The 25,690-nt window shown below is 34.9% G+C and overlaps 1 protein-coding gene across 1 annotated transcript in view; it reads left to right on the forward strand.

The window, feature by feature from the left end:
• LOC149565463 (Transducin/WD40 repeat-like superfamily protein) overlaps window positions 1-25,690 on the forward strand; it is a 204,729-nt gene that overhangs the window by 69,192 nt on the left and 109,847 nt on the right. The window contains exons 4-5 of the mRNA XM_089818994.1: window positions 15,658-15,732; window positions 15,994-16,104. Of these exons, the coding sequence (XP_089675120.1) occupies window positions 15,658-15,732; window positions 15,994-16,104 (186 nt within the window). The remainder of the gene's footprint in view (window positions 1-15,657; window positions 15,733-15,993; window positions 16,105-25,690) is intronic.

Consider the following 25,690-nt stretch of genomic DNA (forward strand, 5'->3'; position numbering starts at 1 on the left):
TGAATTTTGTTCTATAGTCGTCCGAAGACGACTTTTCTTTTGGGGGGATGATATCGGTAAAATGTATAGTGTAGCTAATGGGTAGAGTAGTATCCGAACGGGCGCGTGACTCTTGAGTTACCCCTTCAGAAAGGTATATGTCCACGTTCGAGATGGACTTTGGAATTGTCATTGTGATCATTGCAGTCATTGTATTCGGATTGCAATCAGCAAATGCATATATGAATAAAGTATCTATTCTGCGTTGAATTGTGTTATCCTACATGTGTTTAAGCGTTTACCTTGTACGGAAAACAAACAAGACATATTTGGATTCAATAGTCACAAGAAGAAAAACATTCATATTTATTTGTTTGGAGGAATAAGGGGCTAATAATATGCCTTTGTAATGTAAATTCATTTATTTTATTTTAATAATAAAATAAAAGATCCTTTGTTTATATTTATATGAGACATGGAGAATTAAACTTCAGTTGATTTGTCCTTTATAGTTATTTTAAAAAATTCCATAAACAATTTATGTTAGATAAGTGGACATGGTGATCTATGGCATTTTAAACTCGATCATTGCAGATATTATGAAATATTTAATTGTTTCTCAATCTGTGTCTAGTCTGTCTCCCCGACATAAGGAGTTAAAATGCAATCTGGACTAGTTTAGAATTGCGTATATATATTTGATCTGTCGTGTCTTGATCATTAAACTGTTAATAGTTTATGTGCTTAGAACATTATAAAGTTATACGTTATAATCTTCATTGTAGTTGACTCTATTGCCCGAATAAGCTAAGCATTGGTCTTTTATCATTGAAGTATTGGATTTATATTTGAAGTCAGAAAATCTATAACTTCCTTCTTTCAAACCTCAAATCTATTATTATAACCTTGTACAATTCATTCAATTGAAACACTCAGCATGCAATTCCATTTTGATTGAGTTCAAGGATTTTGCCAACTGAAAAACTCACCAAAGCTTGAATTCTCTATAGAAAAGCCTTGAACTAGGAAGTCAGTGTTTGAGGTGAAGGTCTACCCTTCTGGGTGTAGTGAAGTCCAAAGTGCAGGGGAATCAAGGTGATTCTCGTTCGTTGGCCAGAATTGATTGTGGAATCCTATCGGAGAAGTGACAGGCTCTTGGATTTCCAATCTGCTGTTTTGGGAACCAACAGGTCCACCAAGGTTTGTATGAATAATCCAGTGGATTGGATGTTGAATATTCCTTCAATATGAATGCGACTCTTGCTTACTTCTTGCTGATTTGAGTTTTGTTTCACTACAACGTGTAGGATCAAACACTCAATGTTTCAAAATGACATACCAAATATTCAATCATCTCTTGAATAAAATCACTTCACATGCTAAGTTTGCAAAGTATGGTCGTGAATTGACTTCAAGGTTCCCTTCAATTGTGGATACCCGCTTAGTGAAATAATGTGATTTATTGGTAATCACTAAGGGGTCCTATGCTATTCATTAAATGGATACCAACTTGCTCCTAAAGATTTTGCTTTACATTGTGTAATGAAAATATAGTTTTGATTTTCCAAATTTTGAACTTTCAACTTGAACTTAACTTCTACTTCAACGGAAGGAAGTATGGATAAACTTGGACTCTACTAGATGCATTCTTGTGAGCAACTCCATCCACCTAGCGCAAGCTTCTAAGGTATTCTTAAATGGTTTTCAAATCAGCATCTCCTCTTCAAGACCAACAATGAATCATTATGGCAACAATTTCATCAAGTCTCTCTCTTAGCAAACCTACTTCTACTTCTAGCTCTCTAATTTAATCTCCTAAGCTTATATCTCCCAATATAATGAGTTACAAATGAGAAGGCCTTGGCCTTTTATAGGTTTTCAATTGCAACATGGGCTAAGATTGATTCGAGATTAAGGGACGAGATATATCCTTGCAAACCATAATTTGGGTTGCCACCCTATCAACCAATTACATGAAGGTACCACCACATTGGCTGATAAGAAAATTACAAAGCTTTTGAGAGCCAATGAGAAAATTGTACACTTGGCATAGCATATTATGATTGAAGCATGCACAACTAAATTTTCTCGATTGGTAGAAGACAACTAGGTGCCACCTCATTATCTTCATCTTGTAGACTTGATCAAGCTTTGGTGAAGAGTGTTGTCCTCCATGGAGGTAATAGTTTAAAACTTTTTCAATTGATTTTTGCGGTTCTCTAAGACAATTCACTATTTGATTGGCCAAGATTGATCAACCAATCATTCCCAATTTCATATAATGAATCCTTTTACTGAAGGCTCTTGTCAAGTCTTTTCCATTTTTTCAGTTTCTTAGCATATACTTGATTTTTGAAGCCTTCAAAGTCCCTTTTGCATTTTTGAGTGTTTGTTTAGACTGTTTTAGTCTTTTTGTTTCCTTCATTCTCTTACTTTCGGTTTTCCCTTCGATTCGAGATATCTTGGGGCTTAATTGGAATTGCTGGTCAAAAGATATCAAGGATTAAGTGCCTAAAAAGTGAGTTCTCCAACTTCAATTGCATATTTAAGATATTGGCCTTATATTCCTAATGTTTGTTAAAGTTGCAGCTTTAGTCGGATTGATTCGATCTGATATACATTATTGTTATTGGTAAATCATCATTTCTTATATATACTTATCCATGTTAAATTAATTATATATATATATATAAAATTGTATATATATATTATAGTATATAATATATATATTGTTATACATATCATATAATAATATATTATATATATGGTTGTTTATATTACTAATATATTAATGTGTTAACTAGTGATGATTAACCGTAGAGACATGTCTCATCCTCTCTTAATTTATAAGCCTATATTTGCATTTGGAACACAATCAATAAAATGGCAATTGTTAGTACATTTGCAGTAATCCAACATGGTATTAGAGCCAACTGCAATTGTAAAAAAGAACATAGCATCTATCCTTTGCTAATGGGAAACTCTATGAATATTAAATGTTTCACTAACAAGGATCTACAGACTTAGAAATAATTTCTACTGCGTTATGTTGAAGACAATCAAAATATTTCACCAATGATGGCTTGGAAAGGAGCTTGTTAATTGAGGACTCGAGTCCAATGTTTGCTATAACAATGTCGCATTGCCCATCTGTGGTACTTTTATCCTCACAGGACCAATCTGGTGATGACGAGTTGGATAATTCCTTGATTTGGCTTAGGTTATGACTTAGCCAAGCTCATCTTGGATCATCGAGAATAGTCATGGGACCCAATCGAAACTGTAATAATTGTGAATGAGCAATGCTAGGCCACGCGGGAAGATTAGAGTGTCATAGGTGATGGGTGAGTTGGGCTTGACCAAATGCTAAGATGGGCGAATTGGGATGCGAGAAGATTGGCTTGACTTCAAGATTGGGAGTCGCCAAGTTGGACTCAACTTGTTGTCGGAGTTTTTGTGTTTCCCACTGAGGATATGATAATGTGCGGTCCTTGTGTGCAAGTTGGGTGGGAGTGTACAAACTGTGACTTGTCCTAGAAGTGCTTGGAGGATTGGCGTCAGGCTTCCTTTTTGGAACAATGAAAATCCAATTTGGAGGAGATTGGGCAATGTCTTCGGATCGATAGTGTTTATTGAGGGTTGGAACATGAATGAAATAATAAATATATAGCTGAATGGAGACCAATCAAATAATACAAAATGAGATATTTAAGCACTTGCAAACTATATTATAAATAACGTGGAGATTGATGGAAAGAAGATGACATCAACATTGATGTGGCACATAAATATGCATTAATGATCCCAATAACGAGATGGAATTGGGCAAGTCAAACAAGATCAAATAGTACATCACGGAAGATGGATCATGCCAATTACATTCGGTGAAGTAGAGCCTCACTTATTGGCTCGACCTGATGACTAAGGGAATAGAGGAGAGTGCAGATCCAGACTTAACTCTATACATGGCGAGTAGTGCATGAAGCCATATCTATCGGCAAGAAAACCTAATCATGCATGAAAAGGGTCATGTCTTGGGTTATATAATATTGGTGGGCCACACATAATGAGGTAAGTTAGGGTAAGGTATATCTAAGCTCCCTTACATTAATAAATCAAAGGTACTCTTAAGGTATGAACTAATAGAAAGACTTGGGAACCAAGGTAAGATTCTAATAGTCTATTGTAATTATGAAATAATATAACTAAATGAGTTTCCATAATCCTAACATTGAGTTAAAATGGAATTAGTTCCATTCATTATCATAAATAATTATTAAAGGTGATTTTTTATTACTATAAGAGTTATTTTCCTTGATCTTTTCCTCTCAGAATGTTCTTGTAGGAAAAGTGAGATTGATTGAGATTCAGAGAGAGCTTGGCATTTCATTAGATGCAACTTTGAAAGAGAGGGAGCAGATAGAGGATATGGTTCTGTCACTGAACGTCAAACTTTAGTTATCACAAATGTATTGACTCAGAGGGAGTAGATCATGTTGAGAAGGACTCTCCACCAATCAATAAATTGTACATAGTTAAGAGGACTGCGATTTATGAATTTTGTCATAACTATATGGGCCTATCCCTTGTGTACATCATGAGGAAGTGATGACTTCTAAATGATTAACACTTATATTTGCAGAAGTTATTGTAAGGTGATGATCTTAGAATAACTTCATTCAAATGTTAGATGACTTGACTTCTAAATGTCAAATGAGTTGGCATTTAATAAACTGGGAAGTCAAATGAGTTGACATTCTAGAAACCATTTTTATATTTGAGGTAATATACGATCTCCTTAACATGAGGTATTGTATTAACATGTATTTTGAAGAGTAAAACATATATGTTCTCCTTAAAACCAAGGCAAACCCTACTACATATCAAAGTGAAAGTGAGAAATATTCTACAATAAAACTACAAGGACCCTCCTGAAATTGGGAAATCAGATAGAATCGAAGTAATTGTATAGAGGGAACATTACATACTCACACCAAGGAGGTGATGATATGAGGAATAATAGCAATGATGGATCAAGTCTTTATTGATCACATAGATTATTAGCAGTCCCAATTATAAGTAATGTAAGTGGAATGTTAATATGAAAGGAATATCGATTATGAAAGTAAATAAGGAGACTATGATTTCATAATTACAGAGGTTGTGAATTTCAAGAAACAATAAGAGGCAATCTACATTTAATGAATGAGGATTAATTTTATTGAAAATATTGCAGCGAGTTTGAAGATGTTGGATTTAGGGATGACGATATTTTGTTAAGTAAAAACATTAATACACTGGGGTTACCTATGGTTTTCAAGAATTGGAGATGGAAGGATCTACTTGTGCGGAGTTGGTGATCAAAGCATATGTTGAAGTAAGAGAATCATATAAGGAATTTGAAGGTGCGTTACTTGGAGAAGTTGTAGGTCACAAAAGCATAATGAAAGTGACGGTAGTACCTCAAGGTCTTATTGCACATAAAAGCTACGACATGCGCTAGTGATATAATAAACTGAATCTTCCAGTTTTCCAAGCAGTAATGATTATCTTTCAAAATATCGATTATCATATGAGATATTGATCAGATAGACTAAGATTTTTGAGATCTATTAAGTAGAAAGAAGGTTGATACAAAATTGTTCAACAATATAAGAATGAGTGAGAATTTTACATCGTGGGGGGAATAATAGTCAATATTCCATTCCTACTTGAACCTTCTTTAGAGAGGAGATGTTCCATTCTCAAATAACCTAAGAAGACAATTTCTGAATCTTCATGTGCAGATAAGTATTCTTATCTTTTACATTTATCTGTAGTCTCTCTCTTATTTGTAATTCTATACATACTATAAGGGTTTTTTGCCTTGATCTTTTCCTTTATGTTTGAGGATGTTCTTATAGGAAAAGAAGGTTGGTACTTTACACATATTACCAAATATTGGGTAGATTCAATCTAATGATAGTAGCTCTAAAGACCCTAATAATCAAGATGGATAAAGTGAGGCTCTTGAAGCAAACATCCTTGATGATTGAGATTATGAGATCCTTCTACATTAAGAGGGAGTATGACAACTCTTCTAAGGCAATGCAAGAGCTTGGAAGATTGATACTTAGAAGGAGTCTAGAAATACATGTGTGCGACAACATGATTTTGATGGGCCTACTCCTATGTTTATCATGAGGAAGTTATGACTTATCACCAAAAAATTAGAAAATTGATATCAGATTCAAAGTGAGTTTGACAAGAATCCTTGGGGGAAGAGAGCCTCTAATGGAGAAACTACTAGATCTGACTTCCTAGGATCATTGTTCAGAGGGAGAATTTTTGAGGTGCAATCCTCTGTGAATGATATCTTCTCTGTGGAGAAATTCTAAGTGAAATTCCTTGTAATACATTCTCTCTGAGAGAGAATTGAGGTGAAAGCCTTTGCACCACCCTCTAACTTGGTTCATGGTGGTTACTATTTCACATATGATTTGTAATGAAAGGTGATGATTTTTCATGTGCGTAAGGTCACCATTGTAAGGTGACGACCTTATCAATAGTTTGACCTATCTCCTAGATATGCTAAATTAACTTGTAGCACCTAAATGTGTTGGATGTCTAGGAGCAAGTGTTATCATGGTTCTTTGGGCCGGATTTTGCTAGACACCATGATAACCAATTCATCATGGTTCTTTGGGCTAGATTTTGCCAAACACGATGATATGATACTCATCATGGTTCTTTGGGCTGGATTTTGCCAGACACCATGATAACCATCTCATCATGTTTCTTTGGTCTGGAATTTGTCAGACACCATGGTAACCAACTTGTTATGGTTCTTTGGGCCGGATCTTGCTGGACACCATGACATAGTTACTATTATAGACCACACTTAAGGTGGTGTTTAAGCATATATTTGAAATGTCCCCATTTTTGTCAGCGTTAGAGTTTGAGAGATTAGCCTAATATTGTGATCCTCGTAGGCTAATTATTGTGGATAGAGGGTCTTTTAAGGTAGTGGCTTGGCTTGGGAGGGTCTTGTCTTCTCCTCAATTCAACAAGCTACAGGTTGGTCTTCGTTTGGCTCAAATTTGACTTCGTTTGGGCTTAGTTTTGTGTACTTAATATTTGTGGTAAGTTGGTGTTGATCGAGATGGATTCTTTTTATTTTTGGAAAGTGCATTTGGTTGCATGGAGAAATATTAGGTATGATTCCTCTTTCAGATGACATAGTTAAATGATGAGTATTTTGGGAGTTATTATATATTTAGTTGCAAATTATTATTAAATAATTAAATGGCTTATTATAAAGTTATAATTTAACTTTATAATTTCACTTAAGTTGAAGGTTGAGTTATCATTGGAAAGAGCCATTTATTAATTAGTTAAGCCAAGTCAAGTGAGAGAATCTAACAGAAGCTTCTAATTAATGTTGTGTGGTGAGTCTTCTTGAGTGAAGTTACATTTTGGCAGCAAAAGGGAATCTGGAGGGTATAAATACAAGCCCATTTGTTGAGAAAAACACTTTGTGGCTTTTCTGAATTCTGATTTTGTATGCCTTTGTTGAAGTATAAGGGTTTGTAGTTGATTGTGCATTCCACTGCTAAGGTATAGTGGTTAGATCAGAGGGTCTGGATTTAGAGCTTCCTCTTTCTGTAGCAACTGTGGCTGAGGAGAAATTGTCTATTGAAGGGATTCAGTGTCTTCTCTTACTGTATCAACTGTGGCTGAGAGGGAAAACTGAAGAGTGAAGGATTTGAGCAAATGCACAAATCAAATCCATGAAGCCCTCAAATACCTGCATGTAGAAAACCTGTCACAGAGAAGAAAAAGACAAGAGGAGGCAAGGGTTTGCTGTGAAAACATGCTAATTGTATTCTTAGATAAAGAAAAGATGTAGATTATTACAAAATATCAATTCTTATAAAAGGAGATCAAAACCCGAAAGTGTAACCTAAAAAGTTACAAAGGGTAACCTAAAAGGTAAAAGCTATTTAATAATTACTAATTAATTATTAAATAGAGAATGCAAAAAGTCCATAAAGCGAAATCTTAAGAAGGGAGAAAAGGTAATCTAATTAATGAAATTGAATTAACCTTTTTCTCTAACATCCTCCTTAAGATGAGCAACAATACAATTACAAACAATGCAGGAATGAGCAAGGAAAGTACAATGCAATGCTGAAAGCAAACTTGGGTCCCAACAACAAGGCTTGATAAGGTACCCAATCACAACCAATCTCTATGAAATAGAGAAATAGAGAAAATCCAGTGGGAAAAACTCTACTCCAAAAAGGAATAGCTCAAAACCTAGTGAAGGTCTGCAAAAGCCTCCAACTACAGGATTGTTCCAGAAAATAGGAACAAAGAGCAATCATGAAGAAAATCACTGAAGCTTGTAGAAGCTGGAAAGCTTTGTCAAAAGTAACTGTTGATATGAAGAACCTCCATTGAAATAGAACTTGATTAGGTAGAGAAGACTGTAATTTGCATCGAATCAGGAGGCATAGAAAGGAAAACAACTAAACTCGAAGATATAGATGACATGAAACACCAAAGCCTGAAGAGTTGATCAATCAAACATGGAAGGCTGCAACCAAAGTAGGAACCAAAAAGAAGAGTGTCTATATGGTAAATGATCCATCTCACTGAAATTCATAGGTACCCAACCACTGCAGCCACCTAGTACATAGGAACAAAAACTAAATACATAGCTCACTCCATCGAACCAAGGAAGCGTGAGAAACAACATAAGAACCCCCCCTAATGCAGACAAGGGTGAGGTGACATGCAACTGGGAAAGTGGGCCAATAACTCCTACAAAATAGAAAGAACCAAGAACATCAAGAGTGAGGAAGAGTTATAGACACTTATAAAGGCATGTGTCATGGATACATCATGGAGCTAATGTCGTGGAAGGAACACTCACTTGACAAAGGAAGAGGGCACTAAAAGACAAACAACTATCCTCCCATGGCACTTTATAATGTAGTGCGAGTACAATAAGTCACAATGATGAAAAAGATCCTGCAAATGCAAGGAGTGACATTTCTCAGTGCGATTGCCTAAACATGCTAAAAAATGATATCAACAATGATAAAAAAGGGCAAAGAGCTGTTACAACAGATAGTACAACCCACAAGAAAAGATCCCATGCCACGAAAACAATCCCCGAACCTAAAACACCCAAGATTTACACCATAGTGCAATAAAGCAAAAAAAATAATAGATAGAGCTTGGAGCAGAATTTGGAAGGCAAACCAACATTTCTGGAAAGAGAACTGGACCAGCTTTCCAAAAATATAACGTTTTTGAAAAGCAGAGTTGGGATACTCAAGATATGCCCTCTAGAGTGAATAATTGAACACTTGGCTTTGGTTGCCTAAATAGGCAACCGAACTACATCAAAAATCAAAAATTCCTGTGCCATTGTTTCCGTCTTGGAACTAGCTTTTCGGTGCTTCTTTTGGATCAAAAAAGGATCTTTGTCTGCTCGAGACATGGCCAAAAAACCAACAATAGGTCAAAAACAGACTTCAAGGGTTTGCACGAGGGATGATGCAGTGTTGACGTCATGTTTCATTGCTTTAAAATTGATGGCTAGGGGGCCGTCATAGCAAAAAAGAGTGCTACGTGGCATGCCATGTGGTAGTGGGCCCATAAAAGTTGACGTGGCACTTGACACGTGGCAGGTGCTGACGTGGTACTAGTGCCACGTGGCAAGTGTTGAGGTAGCCACGTGAGCAGGGAGGAGGCCAGGCAGAGGTAGAGATGGTGGAGGCTGGCGGAGCAATGGTGGAGGTCCCAACGGTGTTAGAGCTGAGTGGCGGCGTCCAGTAGTGGTAGTGGTGTCCAGCAACAACGGCAGCCGAAAACAACACTTGACAGTGGTGGGTCGAAAAAGACTCGTTGGGGGCTAGGAAAGGCCACAGCGGCGTTGGGAAGTGATGTCAGCGTCGGAAAAACGCTTTGCCAGCCGGAAAAGGAGGCTGTGGGTTGGAAAATGACCTATGACCTCTTTTTTTAATTAAAAAAATCGCCTCGATGTGTGTGTAGGAGGCCGTATGGCCTTCGGGGCAAATTTTTTTTGCCTCCCGAATCAACGTTACGAATCTATCTGTGAAGTCCGTTTGGCCTCAAACTCCTCCAAAAATCAGTGACCCCCCTGTTTTCTCAAGAAATACCTGAAAAAACTCTAGATCTGATTTGTCAAACCTTTGTTCCCCTTTTTCTCCAAATATTGAGCAAGCTACAATAGATTTGGCTTTGATACCATTAAGGATTTGAGCAAATACGCTAATCAATCCTTATAAAAGGAGATCAAAACCCGAAAGGGTAACTTAAAAAGTTACAAAGGTTAACCTAAAAGGTAAAAGCTATTTAATAATTACTAATTATTAAATAGAGAATGCAAAAAGTGCATAAAGCGAAATCTTAGTAAGGGAGAAAAGGTAATTTAATTAATGAAATTAAATTAACCTTTTTCATTAACATAGAGATTGGTGGTTCATAATCCTGATTATTGGTAATTCCTACTCCTGATTATTGTCAATTTGTAATTCTGATTTCGAAATCCACAGCATTATGATTGGGGATTGATCTGCTTTTGAAATTTGAACATTGGGTTTTTCTGGAGATACATTTTATATGCAATTTGTAAATTGGGAATTCATCATTACTGGATTTCATAACCATTGGCAATACATAATTCTGTGTGTTGAAAAATTAAATTTCTGAATTTCCTAAGTTTGAGTGCCCAGTAATTCATTCTGTTTGGGCCCTTTGATCACCTGCAATCGAGGGCTTTCTTTGGTGTTTGGGTTCCTGCGCATTAGGTGTCTACTATTCATAAAAGATATTTTGAAACCCTTGCTGCTGGGTGATATATTTGACGGCATATTGGCAAGCTTACGTTGTGGGAGATTAACGACATTGGTGACTACTATTTGAGCGGACAACTCCCTAGATTTTGGGCATTAATCTTCCTTGATTTTGGAACGCTAAATCTTTTCTGTTTGGAATTAAGTCTGTTATAATTTGATAACAAGCTGGGCATATATTTTACCCTTGTAGATGTCCTTTTATATTCTCACATCCAGTCTGGTTGGAGATTCAGTTCTGCACATTCTAAGGGTTGTGCACTGATTGGAGGCAGTGAATATAATCAATTTGCATATGTGGATGCTTGGAGGAGACTGTAACAAATTGTCTTGGGTCTAATATTTGTTTGTAGTCGGATGTTTTTCTCATTGAGTACCATCACTAGGTTCATCAGTTATTTATTTATTGAGTTTTTTCAGCATGTGATGTATGAGCAAGGAAGAATAGTTAATTAGATTGATAATTGTGTATCTATTGTGATTTTTCTATATTTTGGCATTACATATGCAAGGGCTATAGATAAAGAGTTGGAGTACTATCTTTAATTTGTCATTGCAAATCAGTTATATTTATCCAACTAAAACTCTTGTAATTTGTAAACTCCACAAAATCACAAGATAAATCAAATGGAAACAATTTCTTTTAGCATTGCAGTGGAATGAGCTGATTGGGTTCTTTACAATATTGTATTATATTAAATTTATGGAAATTTTTTAAATTGTGTGTTATGAAAGATGATAAATTTAGCCTCATAATGAATTGAATATCATACTGACATGATATCTCTTCATATACTTGAGAGCTTAATGTGTTCTACAAATCCTCCCTAGCTAAGAGGGAGTGTTAAAGTTGTAGCTTCAGTCGGATTGATTCGATCTGATAGACATTATTGTTATTGCTAAATCATCATTTCCCAGATATACTTATCCATGTTAAATAATATATATTATTGTATATATTGTTGTCAGTAAAAACTATATTGTAGTTGACGGGTTGATTTGGTATTCGAAAGGTCACGTGACAGTTGAGTCACCCCTTCGGTAAACATATATTACATATATTACATATATATATATATATATATATATATATATATATATATATTGTTATACATACTAAAAAGTAATATATTATATATGGTTATTTATATTACTAATATATTTGTTAACTAGTGATGATTAACTGTAGAGACATCTTGTCTTCTCTTATTTATAAGGCTTCATTTGCATTTGGAACACAATCAATAACATGGCAATTGTTAATACATCTGCAGCAATTCTAGAAATCAACAATGTTGAGTAGTACTTGTTGAAAAATATAATTTAAAATGTCTTTATGTTATGTTTGTAAGTTACTTTAGCACTTTTGATTTATCACTTAAGTGATTAAAGTCATTATAGTACACTTTATAGTATAAGTTGATGTTGAGTTGCTTTTTAATATATCACTTAAGTGACTTTATGTTATAATTTGATGTTGAGATTTACTTTAATGTTTTAATTCAAATCATTTAAGTGAAATATCACTTTTTGAACATTTTTACATATAATATGTAAAATATATAGTGTAAATATGTATTTGACCCCTTTAAATGATGTCACTCCATTACATGTTCAATTAAGTGATATTTTCAATTAGACATGTGCTAAAGAGAAAACTTAAGTGATGCAACTCCATTACATGTTCTTTTTGAAATGAAATACATGTAATGCATCCTAGAGAACCCGATTTTCCTCTTGACATGCAAAAATGCATTACATGCAATGGCATCTTGTAATCACAATTTGTCAAAGGATTTCAAATGCATGCAAATGCAAGTCATGAAAATATGTAAAGTTCCTTTCTAAACCCGATTTCGGCTTGGCCACCGAAATGCATACAAGTGCACTGCATATTTAAAACATGCAATCACCTCCTCTAACTCTGAATTTTCAAAGAGGTGAAGTTTTGGTTGATTCTCACTTGCCATCTTTCCAATTTTGTTTTTCAACTTCGAGTTCACTGACTTGAGTTTGCACTTTCAATTCAGATTAGAAGAAAAATTATTTCTTGGGCATCAAAGGCTGCCTTGTCTTTTTTATGTAAAGTTCTTTGTTTTTATTAGGGATCAAAAATCCTTAGAGGAAAGGGAATTGCATCCCCCTCAAGGATTCTAAATATTTTATCATAGTAAAAAATCTGATTTTGACCCTCCTCTTGCAGTGTTGTTTTTATGAATCTCATGTTTTTGCTCTCAAAGTATAGACTTAGTTTATGTCTTCACAACTCTCAAGATGGGGCGAAATTTTGAAATTTTTGAGGATTTTATTGTCAAAGAGGGTGGAATTCTGCCCTTCTTGAGGATTTTCTTCATTTTACTTCCATGTTTGACAATAAAATCTTCCTTCTTGAAGATGCCACTAACTTAAACATTTTGCCTTGAAACATAAGGTGAAAAGACAAACAACTCAAAGGGAGTTTGAGTGTAGATGAAGATTTGTCCTCATTTGTGGTGGAATTCACACTCTCTTGAGGATTTTCGCACCTTCAAACTCTTCAATTTACCGATCTCCATCTTCTTGACTTCTTGCCCACACTTAGCTTCTCATCTTTCATTTCTTATTCATGCTATGCTTTTGTCTCATGTTCATCAATATAGAGCCTTGGTTTCAATCCTTTAAGTCTGATTTTCAGATTCACCTTCTTACTGAATTGTCAGCTTATTATCAATCTCATTACCATTTTTTGTTACTTTCCATTATGCAAGTTAAGAGGGAGCATGTCTTAGCTTTAAAAACATAAGGCTGGAATTAGAGGTGGAGGAGGATTTTATTCTATGGAGGGTGGTGGAATCCGCCACCCTTAAGGGATTTTTCCATCATCATCAGTTGGATTGATCCTTGGCATTTGTGCCTATCTCGTTGGATTCAGTGATGCTCTTACCTTCCCTTTGTTTCATTTTGATCATCCTTCAAGTCTAGGGCATTAATTCATGTTATACCTCGCTCCAAATTGCCTGTCATCCTTTCACAAGGAGGGCAGAATTCAAGCTTATAAGAGAAAAGAGGATTCCCTTGGGTTGGTGGATTCTGCCACCTTTTGTGAAATTTTCCTCACTTAGTACTAATTTCTGCCAGCCTATAATGTCTTCTCAAACACTTAATCATCATCCGTTCTCATCATAGTGCAAGTTTGGGAATTGTGTTCATGCTTGGCCTTTTTTAATCTTGGTGGAGATCTTGGGGGGATGAGGAATTTTCCTCTAGGGTAGGCATATTTTGCCACCCTTCGAGGAATTTTCTTTTGCAACACTCTTTCAAGGCTTGGTCGTTTTCCAGCTTAGGAGGTGGGAGGATTTATATACATATAACCTTTAAGTTACTTAAAGTTATATTTATATAAATACTATTAGGATGTTTGAGACAGGTTTCAACTTCATAGGAGTTATAATAAAGATTCTAGGTTTTGGAAGTTTTCAAGAAATTCTAGACAACCAAATTTCAGGATTCAATATGCCTTTAGTGTTCTAACCTCCCATAATCTTACGTTACTTTCTAAGATCAAATTGAATCTGAAACAAGGATTTTCTAATGATTCTAAGTCATTCCCCACAAATCACTTGCTTTCAACTCCACCTTCCTAACTAGCTTAGCCTAGCTTTCTTGCATATCCCTGACAGACTTGACTTCCAAAATTACTCAAACTCACTCTCGGAGCTGGAGACTTGAAAATTGCTATCGCCTAAGATCACCTAAGACAATTATTCCTACTAAAACAAAAGAGGGAGTCCCCAGTTGCAATGATACTATGATGTGAAAACCTCACACCAGTTTCCTAACTGGCAATAATTGCAAGTAGTGTTTGAAGTTTTAGAGATTCTTAACATATTCTTTGCTGCTTGTGTATTGCTAATTTTGATTAGATTGTCAAAATTGATGTGTCCCATTCTTCAGTGCCAGAGCCAATTTTCATCTTCTTTTGTCATAAAGCATTTCTTGCCTCTATTTTCACTTAGGATGTAAAGATTGTTGGACCTGCTTGGTACTGCTAATGAATTTTCTCTGAACTCTTTTATGAAAAAAAAAACCCAAGCATGGTTATGAATATATATGCAAATATTTTGTGCAGGCTCTGCAACTTCACTGATCTACTCTAGTTTCAGTGTTCATCAGCATATTATATCAATGCAATGTTTTGGGCAACAAGTTCATAAAAATCAGAGGGGTTTTCCATTAATCTATTTGCAACAACGTACTTTTCTACATTACCACTGACTATTTTTACGACATTTTCCTCACTCACTGCCATCAAAACCTTTTCTAGAATACCACAGAAATAACCCGCATTTTAAATTTCTCTTGAAGCATGGATTTACTCTGAGAATATACTCTTAGGAAATACTTCATAAATCTGGCATTATTCTATTTTTTCGTTTCAGTCCTTCCATTACACTTGATAGTGCAATCCATTTTCCTCTAGATAGCTCACTGCTCATTAATAATCAGATGCAACATACCTACATTTTGTTAGATAGCATTTGGCTTTTAAGAAATAAGCAGATGGCTTCAGACGTTTACAATTGCTGACCATTGAAAATTCAGGCATTGCAGAAGGAATTGCAGGAAACCTTCTGTTTCACTTGTCAAAGGTGTTTTATTTGTTGAACTATTTAACTTCTATAAATGATGATTTTGTATTCGATAGTTGTTGTTTCTTGACCATAATTGAAGAGGCTGCTCTTACATCAAAGTGAAAAGATGATATTACATATTATGTGTCATTTTCAATCTGCATTAAATTTCAACCACACGTTGTTTAGATTGTCTATAGGTGCTATTTTGGGATTGGAGAAATCAAAAACAAGTAGCATGTTTGGAGGACTGCCATATGGAAGATGTGACTCAGGTGTGTGCCTATCATAATGGCTTTCTATTGTTTACCAGTCAAATATGTTACTATTTTCTGAGATTTCAACGAGGAAGATCTTGATTGTTGGATGTATGCATTTATTTATGCAAGGGATATGATTAGAGGTTACGGTTTGGTTTTTGACTCTGCTTTTGTGTTGACCAAGGATTGCCAATTGCTTTTGCTGGAAGCTGTAGAAGGTCTTATGTCTTGGTAAATTTTTTAAAGTCAGCTTAAAATTCTGTTATTTTCTGTCAGGTTCGATTTCATCCAAACCAAAGAGACAAATTACTTTCTGGTTCTGTGGATGGATTGATTTGTGTTAATGATGCTAGTGGCAACATTAATGACGATGATCAACTGGACTCTGTGAGTATTCCTGCAATAACTCCACTCAGCAACTGGGATTTAAATTTTAAAGAATAATTAAAAAAAAAAGAACATAATCTTCTCTAAGTAGATTTAATAATGAATATGTAGAAGGAATTGGATTGGTGTTGTGCTTCTGAAATAATCTATGTCAATAACAAGATAGATGGGAAACCGAATTGATTATTGAATTTAACTTTTTATGTGTTTAGTATGCAGATAAGTGGATGGAATTTGAAATTTTTTATTGTCAGATAGTATGCATGGAATATTCCAAACTATAAGTTTACAGGATATTTAAAAATATTGATTGTACACTAGTTCAATGTGGAAGGAAAATTGTATATTGAATATTCTTCATTAATTAAGAAATACACAAGACATAATTGAGCTTGCCAAGTAACTTTGAAATTAGAGATGCTGCCTAAAAGCTTTGTACGCTTGAACTATTAGACATACAATTTTGTAATTATGTGGAAGTCAAACCTAAGACCATAATTTTTATCCTTCCATAATATAATGTTGTATTCATATTGTATAAGGTCTGCAATTCATGAAAATACAGTTTGGTACTGTCATTATTATAAATTATAAATAAGTCATTTCCTGATCACATGCTCAAGAAAAAGAAAAAAGAACTAGTTCAAATTAAGGTATATGCTGTAACCTATGGAGAATGGTGTGCAATGATACAGCTCTGCAAATCAACAAAAGCTATTTATGATGAAAGCAGGAAGCAAAAGTACATTGTTCACATCAAATGAGTCCAGTGGTGTAATATGTATAACAGACTTTCAAGCTTAAAATAGCAAGTGCCAATTGCAGAAATAGTACTCCTTGGAAGTTACAGGCACCACTTTGAGAGGGCAGTTCTTCAACACTCATCTGTAGATGATGAAAGGAAAAGAAAATTTGATTTGATGATGTCCTATTTACCTCAACTTCAATTTTATTTATAGATAACTAAATGATTAAATTAATTATGCTCAAGGGCCAAGCTAATCCCAATATAAAGAGTTGAGCTGATATAACTAATAGGTTCAAACCAAACATAATGCTTGAGCCAGTAAAATATAAAATACCTTTTGTGGCTATATTGGGCCTGGATGAATACTACCTATTCAAAACGTTTAGATGACAAGGTGGGAAACTGCTGTAGAAAATTGTTTGGTTCCCAAGTGGCATCTTCTTCCAAGAGGTTTTGTCACTTGATAAGGAGTTCTTGCCATAGTTTGCAAACCGTATGAGTATTTGTCAAGTTTCTGAGTAACCATGGCTTTTTTTGTGCTATTTTTCCTGGTTTAGCTCTTAAGTCTGTAGGGATAATTTTCTTGCAAAAATTTGCTGGGTTTTAGGCCGAGTAGTCACCAAAACTCGGTGAGGGCATGGTGAAAAATCTCAAGACATGATTTTTTCCCCCTTTTTCTAAGCATTTGAATTTCTAAAATAAAACATGAGAAATTTGTAAAAATGGCCAAAATTAAAGTCTCAAAAAAATTTCTTCAGCTCCTCGTGATGGCTTCACCAAAATGCCCTTGAAATGGCAAAGGGGCTACACACACAAAACTGGCTCCACATTAAAACATGATCTCAAATTGTCATATTTTTTATTTGGTTACATATGAAATTGATGAAGATGATTTCTAAAGACAATCATTGCAAATTCATAGTACTTAATGAGTTATAGCAACAGCTATTGTAAATTTGTATCCAGTATCCAATTTTGCATGATGATGCAATTTTGTAATCCACATGTATTGAAGAATGAAATTAATTAAAAAACACTTCCTCACAATCTTTTAAACTCATTTGATCTATTATGTTATTGAATACTGAAATATTAGTATTTTTATGTTGTGGAGTTTTTGCCAAGTTCAAAATGTCGAGTTTGTCAAGAATTCTTTGACTTGAGTTAGCGAACTATGGTTCACTCACCGTTCATCTTGTCAATTGCTTCTTATCAATCTGCAGATCTCATTTAATTTTCTCCTTAACTTGCAACTTCATCTAACTCTCAAAGCTTGGTGCAGTACTGCAGATTCTTTGCGAACACTGATTTAACGAACGAGACTTGAAAAACATGATTTATTTTGTAAGACGGTGGAAGATCCAAAGGATATGACACTTTTCTGATGGACCATATTGTAGGGATCATACAACTTGGGAGCCAGCTTCTTCTTTCCTCTAGCCTTGAGTAAACTGGAAGTGTTAAAAAAACCTGATCACTCTCCTCAAAACATGTCTTCGACATGTGTTGTTCTATATGTTATTTCATTCTCTTTTCTTCTTGATTAAGGTTGACCTTCAACTATTTAATCACCTTTTGTTGCTACCATAAAAATCTGTCTTCTTCCTCAACCTTCGAAGATCCTGGAAGATAATCTTGCATAGCAACAGGTCGTTGCCCTTACAACACCTCAGATGGGGTCATCTCTGTTGGTGAAAAGAATCAACCACCATTCTTCTGTAACTTCTTAACTCATTGATATTATAGTGTGCCAACATTAGAAGTCTATCCCAAGCACTTATCAACAATCTTTGTCTAATTGTCTATTTGAGGATGATTGATGGTGAAAACATTTTGAGATGAGTACCACACAATTGAAATACTTCCTGTAAAAAATGTTAGTAAAAATGGGTCCTTATTATGTACAATATTTTTTGATGCACACCATGCTGTAAAAGAATATTGTCTGAAAAAGCTTTGCCACATCACTTTCTCTAAATATTTGTTTGCAATCCACAAAAATGAGTGTATTTTGATTGTCTGTTGACCAATGTAGATTTGAGTGTCTTCCCATAAGGTATAGGACAACCTTCAATGCAGTTCATGGATATATCTTGTCAATATTATTTCAGGAATCAATATGGGTTGGAGTAGGTATGGAATTTTCACTGTTTTACTCATATCTTTGACAAACTTCATATTGGGCTAGAAACATTCAAATAGCTTCCACCATACTCTTACAAAACAATGATTGCTTCTCCCTTGATATGTTTTGAGAAACCTTGAATGGTCAGCTATAGGAGAAGCATGCAATTTTTGGATTATAACATCTTTCGGATGCAATCAACGAAAGAGAACCTCTAATGGAGATGTCCGATCCTTGCAGCTAGATATACCACAATGAATGCCCAAACAAACTAATGAGAATGAACACAAATGGAAGAAAGATCACTGAATTATCATCAAGTTGGTCTGCAAATGCAGATATTGTTGATTTTTGCTAGCTTCAGTCGGATAAACCTATGAATATAATTATATATGAGATATAATTTATATATACATGTTCCTTATATATGAGATATAAGCTTATTATTATATGAGAGAAATATATATATACATATATATATATATATATATATATGTATGTATGTATGTATGTATGTATGTATGTATGTATGTATGTATGTATAGTTATTATATTAATTATCTAATTAACGAATAGATATGTCCCATGAAGGGACACGTCTCTTCATGGCTTATGCTCATTATAAATACAAGAGGTTGCTGCATTTGGAAAACACATACCAAAATAGGCAGTGCTTAGTATATTTGCAGCGATCCTAAAAAATAACATGGTATCAAATCCAAGCTGCAAATGTAAGTAAAATTAATCACTTGAGGGGATGTTAGCAGCGAATAAATTAAGGAACATATTCTCAGTGGCATAATCACACAGAAGAGTTTTGGCAAGACAGGTGGCTTGAGATTTTGTGAGGGATGAAAAAAATGTTTTGTGGCCGAGCATTTCATGGGATGTACGAAGAGGTGAAAGTCAAAATTAGAACTTCAGATGGCGTTTCAAAATGTTTTAGGAGCAATATCGGGGTCAAACAGGGCTGTCATTTATCTCCTATTTTGTTTGGTTTATATATTGACAAATTGGAAGATTGGTTAAACATGCAAAAGGGTGAAGGCATTCAGCTAGGTGAATTTGTTATAAAGCTGCTCTTATATGCGGACGATCACATTTTAATTGCCAAATCTGCTGGTGGTTTGCAAGATCATCTATCTTCTCTTGAGTGCTTTTGTGGAATGGTGGGGATGCAGGTCAATATCAGCAAGACTAAGGTTATGATTTTCTCTAATAATAAAAAACAGCATCAACATGAATTTTATTACAATGGAAGTGTTATTGAAGAAGTTGTGGAGTATAAATACCTTGGCATCGATTTCAACAAAAAACTAAGCTTGTCTAGTTGCAGGTATAAAAGGATATTAGGTGAGTGGAAGGCTTTTTATGCTCTTCAGAATAGGTGCTGTGAAGCGGAGTTGTGGGATTGGAAAACTATTCAAACCTTGTTCGGTCTTCTTGTGTTGCTAGTTGTTCTTTACGGGTGTGAATTATGGGCCAGCAACACTACTATAGCACAATGGAAACAAATCGAAGGAATCCAAAAGCGCTTGATCACAAGCAAGTTTAAAATCAAAAGCACTGTTCCATACGATATCATGCTAAGTGAAATGGGGGCTGCTCCTATTGAGGCACTTGCTATGGTTCGCCTTCTAAGGTATTTAAAAAGAATCGAAAAAATGGAAGAGGATAGATGGCCTAAAATTCTCTTTAGTGACACACTATGTAAGCGAAAAAGGACATGGATGCAACAAAACATCAAATGAATGAATAAATGGAATATTCAATTCAATATGTGCCCCACAAATAATAAAGAAATAAAGGTCTTTGTTATGGAGAAATTCTACAAGAGAAATTGGGGAAGCGAGATCAAGAGGAAGAAACTATATTATATAAATGAGTTCAACTCCACTTGTGATCAACTCCAAAAAGCATACATAGGAGCCAACATTTCTTAGAGGGCTAAAATTCTTATTGCTCAGCTGAGAACCAACTCTCACCAACTTCGGTGTGAGACCGGGCGTTGGAAGAGGCCAAAGGAGGCTTGGGAAGAGAGAATTTGCAGATTTTGCAATTCTGGGAAAGTGGAAATTGAACAGCACTTTATTTTAGAATGTGAGGCCTACAAGAGTATCAGAGATAAATTTGCGGATACTATATGTGACAGTTCTTGGCATAACTTATTCAACGAAGAGTACATTGAGCAATTGGTGGACTCATCATCATCCTGCACAAGAAGCGAACAGTGCTACTTAAGTCTTCTTGAGTTGTCTTGCTGTCCCAGAGGCTATTTTTAGCCTCGTGGATTTTAAAATTTTATCTATCTATCTATCTATCCATAGTTGATAAGGTTTTGAAATTTAAATGTCCTAACCTTTTGTGCCATATTTCGTTTATATCAACAACTTCATGAATTAAGGCTTGAATAGGTCAACTAGATTCTGAATTTAATTCATACAAATACCTTTTTCTTTGACCAATCAATTTTGCTTTCTTAAATGAGGAGTTCTTAGCCTAGGTTATGACTTTACTGTCCATAAATGCAACTTTATGTCCATCATCTTCAAGTGCTATAACCGAGATTAGATTCCTTTTAATTCTTGGTACATAGAGTACTCCTTTGAGAAGAAGAGAACTACTCGACTTTAGTTTCAAGGTGCAATTTCCAATTCCTTTGACGGAATGTGCTGAATTATCACTGATGGTGACTTCGCCATTAACCTTTTCTGATATAGAGTCTAGTGCTTCTTTGTATCCTGTAATATGTTGAGATGATCCACTATCAATCATCCATGCTTTACATGAGACTTCATTTGATAGTGCCGAATATAATACACGATTCTTAGGATCATAGTTATCTTCTTTTCTAGTAATGTTTGTATAGTTCACTTGCTGTTTATAATTCTTAGGGCATTTAGATTTGTAGTGTCCAAACTTTTCGCATCTAAATCATTTTATTTTGGATAGATGTTTCTTAGGTTTGTCATTCTTTTGATTACCCTTTTTCTTCTTGAAGTGCTTCTTCTTGCCCTTATAGGAATTTGTATTAAGAACATAAAGTTCTTCATCTTCAGTTTTAATTTTCCTCCTTTCTTAAGTTTTTTGGATTCTTCTTGAAGACAATCTTCCTTAAGTCTATTGAAGTTAGTAAGATTATCTCAGACACTTACTCTTTGTGCGAATGTTTCCCATGAATTTGGTAATCCATATATAGCCATCAGTGTTATTTTCGTGTCATTAATGATGGTTCCTATACTTGCAAGTTCATCTTTTAGATTGGTGATCCTTAGGAAATAAGAATTCATTGATTCTCCCTTCTTTATTGTATATGATTTAGTTGCCTTTTTAGTGAAAGAACTCTAGTTGCATTGTTAACCTCATATGCATTTAGTAATGCATTCATCATATCAAATGCTGTTTGATGTTTTGTTAGCATTGGTACTATATCATTTTTCACTCCATCTAATATGGTCTGAATGGCTTTCCTATTTCCTTTACTCTAGATAGTTTTATGAGGTTCAACAATAGGTTGTCTGGATGCTGAATCAACAAATTGTTTTTCATCATTTTCTTCAAGAATCATCATGATTCTGAATTTCCCAGCATTAAAGTGTTCTTTCCCATCAAACCTGTCCTCGGGTCTGATTGTGTATGCCATTGAAGATTGGAGAATGATGCTAGATATATATCAAGTCTGATTATTTAATTTGCAGAGCCTAGGTTCGACTACCAGAGCTCTGATACCATGTAAAGTTTCTGCAAATTCTGAACTTGAATCAAACTTAGATAATATCTTTTTTCCTTGCTATAGATGATCTTCTTTATCTTCTGAATGTAGGAGGTGTTATCAGAATATTAAATGCTGTTCTGAAATTTGTTTTATCTCTGCAATAAATTCGTATAGGCAGAATTGCTTAAAGGAGCAGACTTATTCTTCTTGTGTGTCCTTTAACTACAATCATACCTTCTATAAATACCTTAACCAAGGGTCATGTCCCTTGAAGGGACATGACCCTATCTAGGTCGGCCCAAACAATGCATTCTTAGAATTGGCGCCCAAGGAGATAATGTTTAGGAAACAAGAATAACTAAAATTAGTTAGGGACATGACCCTAACTAGGTCAGCCCAAACAATGCATTCTCAGAATTGGTGCCCAAGGAGATAATGTTCAGCAAACAAGAATAACTAAAGTTAGTTAAGGTAAATGCTAACACACACTTATCTATGAAATCGCCGATCATGCCTTTTCAAGGAGCAATATATTTAAAGGCCATCATAAGGTAATATAGTAAGATAAGGTATGTGCAATCTGCACAGTCAGATCTATATGATGATCGAAGTTATGGTTTTAACACCGGCAAGGAAACCTTATTGGGAGAATTTGGTAATTGTATTGATAGTGGGAAAAGGCTTCAGGGAACTTTATCTAAAAGACTTTAAGAGGGAATTTGCTCACGAATGCAACTAAACAAAGAAAGTTAGTGGAAGAACATATGAAGCAATGACAAAAGTATAAGGGTGCTATTCTTTTAGAAGGGAGAATGAATGAAAAGAACACACAATTATGAACTTTTTGGTAGCTTTAGGTGGTGAGGTAATTGTTTTGAAGTCAAATGATGGAGATAGTTGTCTTTGAGTTGGGCATTGAGATTGTAGTTCAAGTCATAATTGACAATACAACAACATATGTGCCAACTATGAGATTGCTCGAAGAGAGATATTGACCACTTTTTTGCCCTCTGTGCAACACAGTGCCTGGATCTTCTTTTGTAGGAAATATGAGAAACTTGATTGGGTAGGACCAGTTGTAGATGATACAAGAAGCATAGCAAACTATATTGAAAATCAACGCTGGGTTCTTAGGTTGAGAAATTATACCCAAGGGAAAGAGTTGTTGGGTTTTACAAGAGTTGGTAATGATTTCCTAATGTTGTAAAGCATTATTGGTTTGTTGACTTACTTGAAATAGATGTTTGCAAGTCAAGCATGGCTATTCTCATCATATTTGAAGAAGGTTGAAGGAGAGGGCTGTAACAATAGTGAAAGTAACCTCATAATTTAAATTTGAATTTCAATTGAAAATTTAATATTTTAAATTTCAGTCTTTCATTATAGAATTGTAACTTCAGTCTTTTTGCATGTTTAAGCATAGGAGTCAGAGCCGTTATGTACTGTCATAAAACATTACCACCCATAATTGGATGCTCAATTAGGCCTCATTTTGGTGATTTGGAGATTTTATGTCCGTTATGCTTGACCCAAATACCTACCCTCCTAATTAGGCATTTATCCCACCTTTGTGGCACCCCATTTGAATATTGGTGCTTTTTTCCTAAGTACATAATGCCCTTGGCTTTATGTTCCTACGAACAAAATGCCTTGGGCCCATATTTGGACCGGAGTGCTGTTATGGTGTTTCAATGGGAAATTAGAACCCATGGTCGGCTTGACTTTTTATTTGAATCCCAAAATGTGTGATGAGGCATATAAACACTCTATCTCTCTTCAATTTGGTAACCGTGATCAAGATTATCAAGCAGCCACAAAGATTTGGAGGGAAGCATCCAAGATGTAGCATCTCTTCAAGCATCATATTGAAGGCAATCTTCTACATTGTAGCAAGCTTCTCTCCTATAATGACCGAGTAGAGGAGTTCTCAAGTAAGCAAGAATTTTCTTTGTCAATCCTCATGTACTCTTCTTGCATAGAAAGTGTCTAATCCAACATAACAACATTGAAGATCTAAGAGTGGCTTTCATAGATCCATGCATTTGTGAAGGTATCCTCGATTCCTTTCTACATTCTGTTGTGAGGTTTTCACATCATCACCCCAAATTCTTTGGGGACCCCTTTTTTTTTATCACCTTGGCAATTTCTTAGTTTTGTCCAACAATTTTGTTTTTTTTTTCAAAATTTGAGCCTTGGACACCTTCAGGCCAATGTGGTGAGGCTTAGCTTATTTTCACCCAGTTTCAACTTGATTTTCTAGAGCCGCCAATTCTATCCTTAGGCCGAACAAATTTCAAAGTTAATTCCAACTTGGCGGGATAAAATTGTAAATTTTTTACTTAGACTTTTTCTTTTGAAAATTTGGATATAATTATATAAATTTGGATAATTTTCAAAAAATGAAAATTTTGTTAAATTTGGTCTTTTGGAAATTCTTAATTATTTTTGGGTGAAGAAAATTAATTTTTGTGATGGTGAAGTCAAATTGCAAAATCGATTTTTAGGCTCTAGAGAAATAATTTTATGTGTTAAACTGCTAAAATTGCTTAGCAAAATCGATTTAAATGAAATTGCAAAAAAATGTTTTTAATGGATTAAAATTGCCTTGAAAACTTTTTGTCTTTAATGAAATTGGTAATTTAATATTGAAAAATGGCTTTTGGTTAGCCAAAATACAATTTTAATGACGTATTAATTACTAAATGCTCATTAAATGGAAATATTTAACATCTCGAAAACACCATTTAATTTCTTTTTGCAATTTAGAACCTATTGGCAATTTTAAAATGCAATTTTCCTTTTGGCAAAATTAATTTTGGTTAAGTATTTAATTGTGGGCCATAATTTTGCATTAATTATTTGTTTCTTCTTTCTCCTAGGGTCCAAGTCGGCCAGCTTGGGGTGAGTAAGAATGTTTGGTATAAGAGGAGGCCTCTCTCCCATTTCCTCCTCACTTCTCACTTCTCCTTCTCAAGGTGTAGGCGATTTTGTAAGAGTA

The sequence above is a fragment of the Cupressus sempervirens genome, chromosome 3 (assembly GCF_028749045.1).
Source record: "Cupressus sempervirens isolate cs-2001-9-10 chromosome 3, ASM2874904v1, whole genome shotgun sequence".
Lineage (NCBI taxonomy): Eukaryota > Viridiplantae > Streptophyta > Pinopsida > Cupressales > Cupressaceae > Cupressus > Cupressus sempervirens.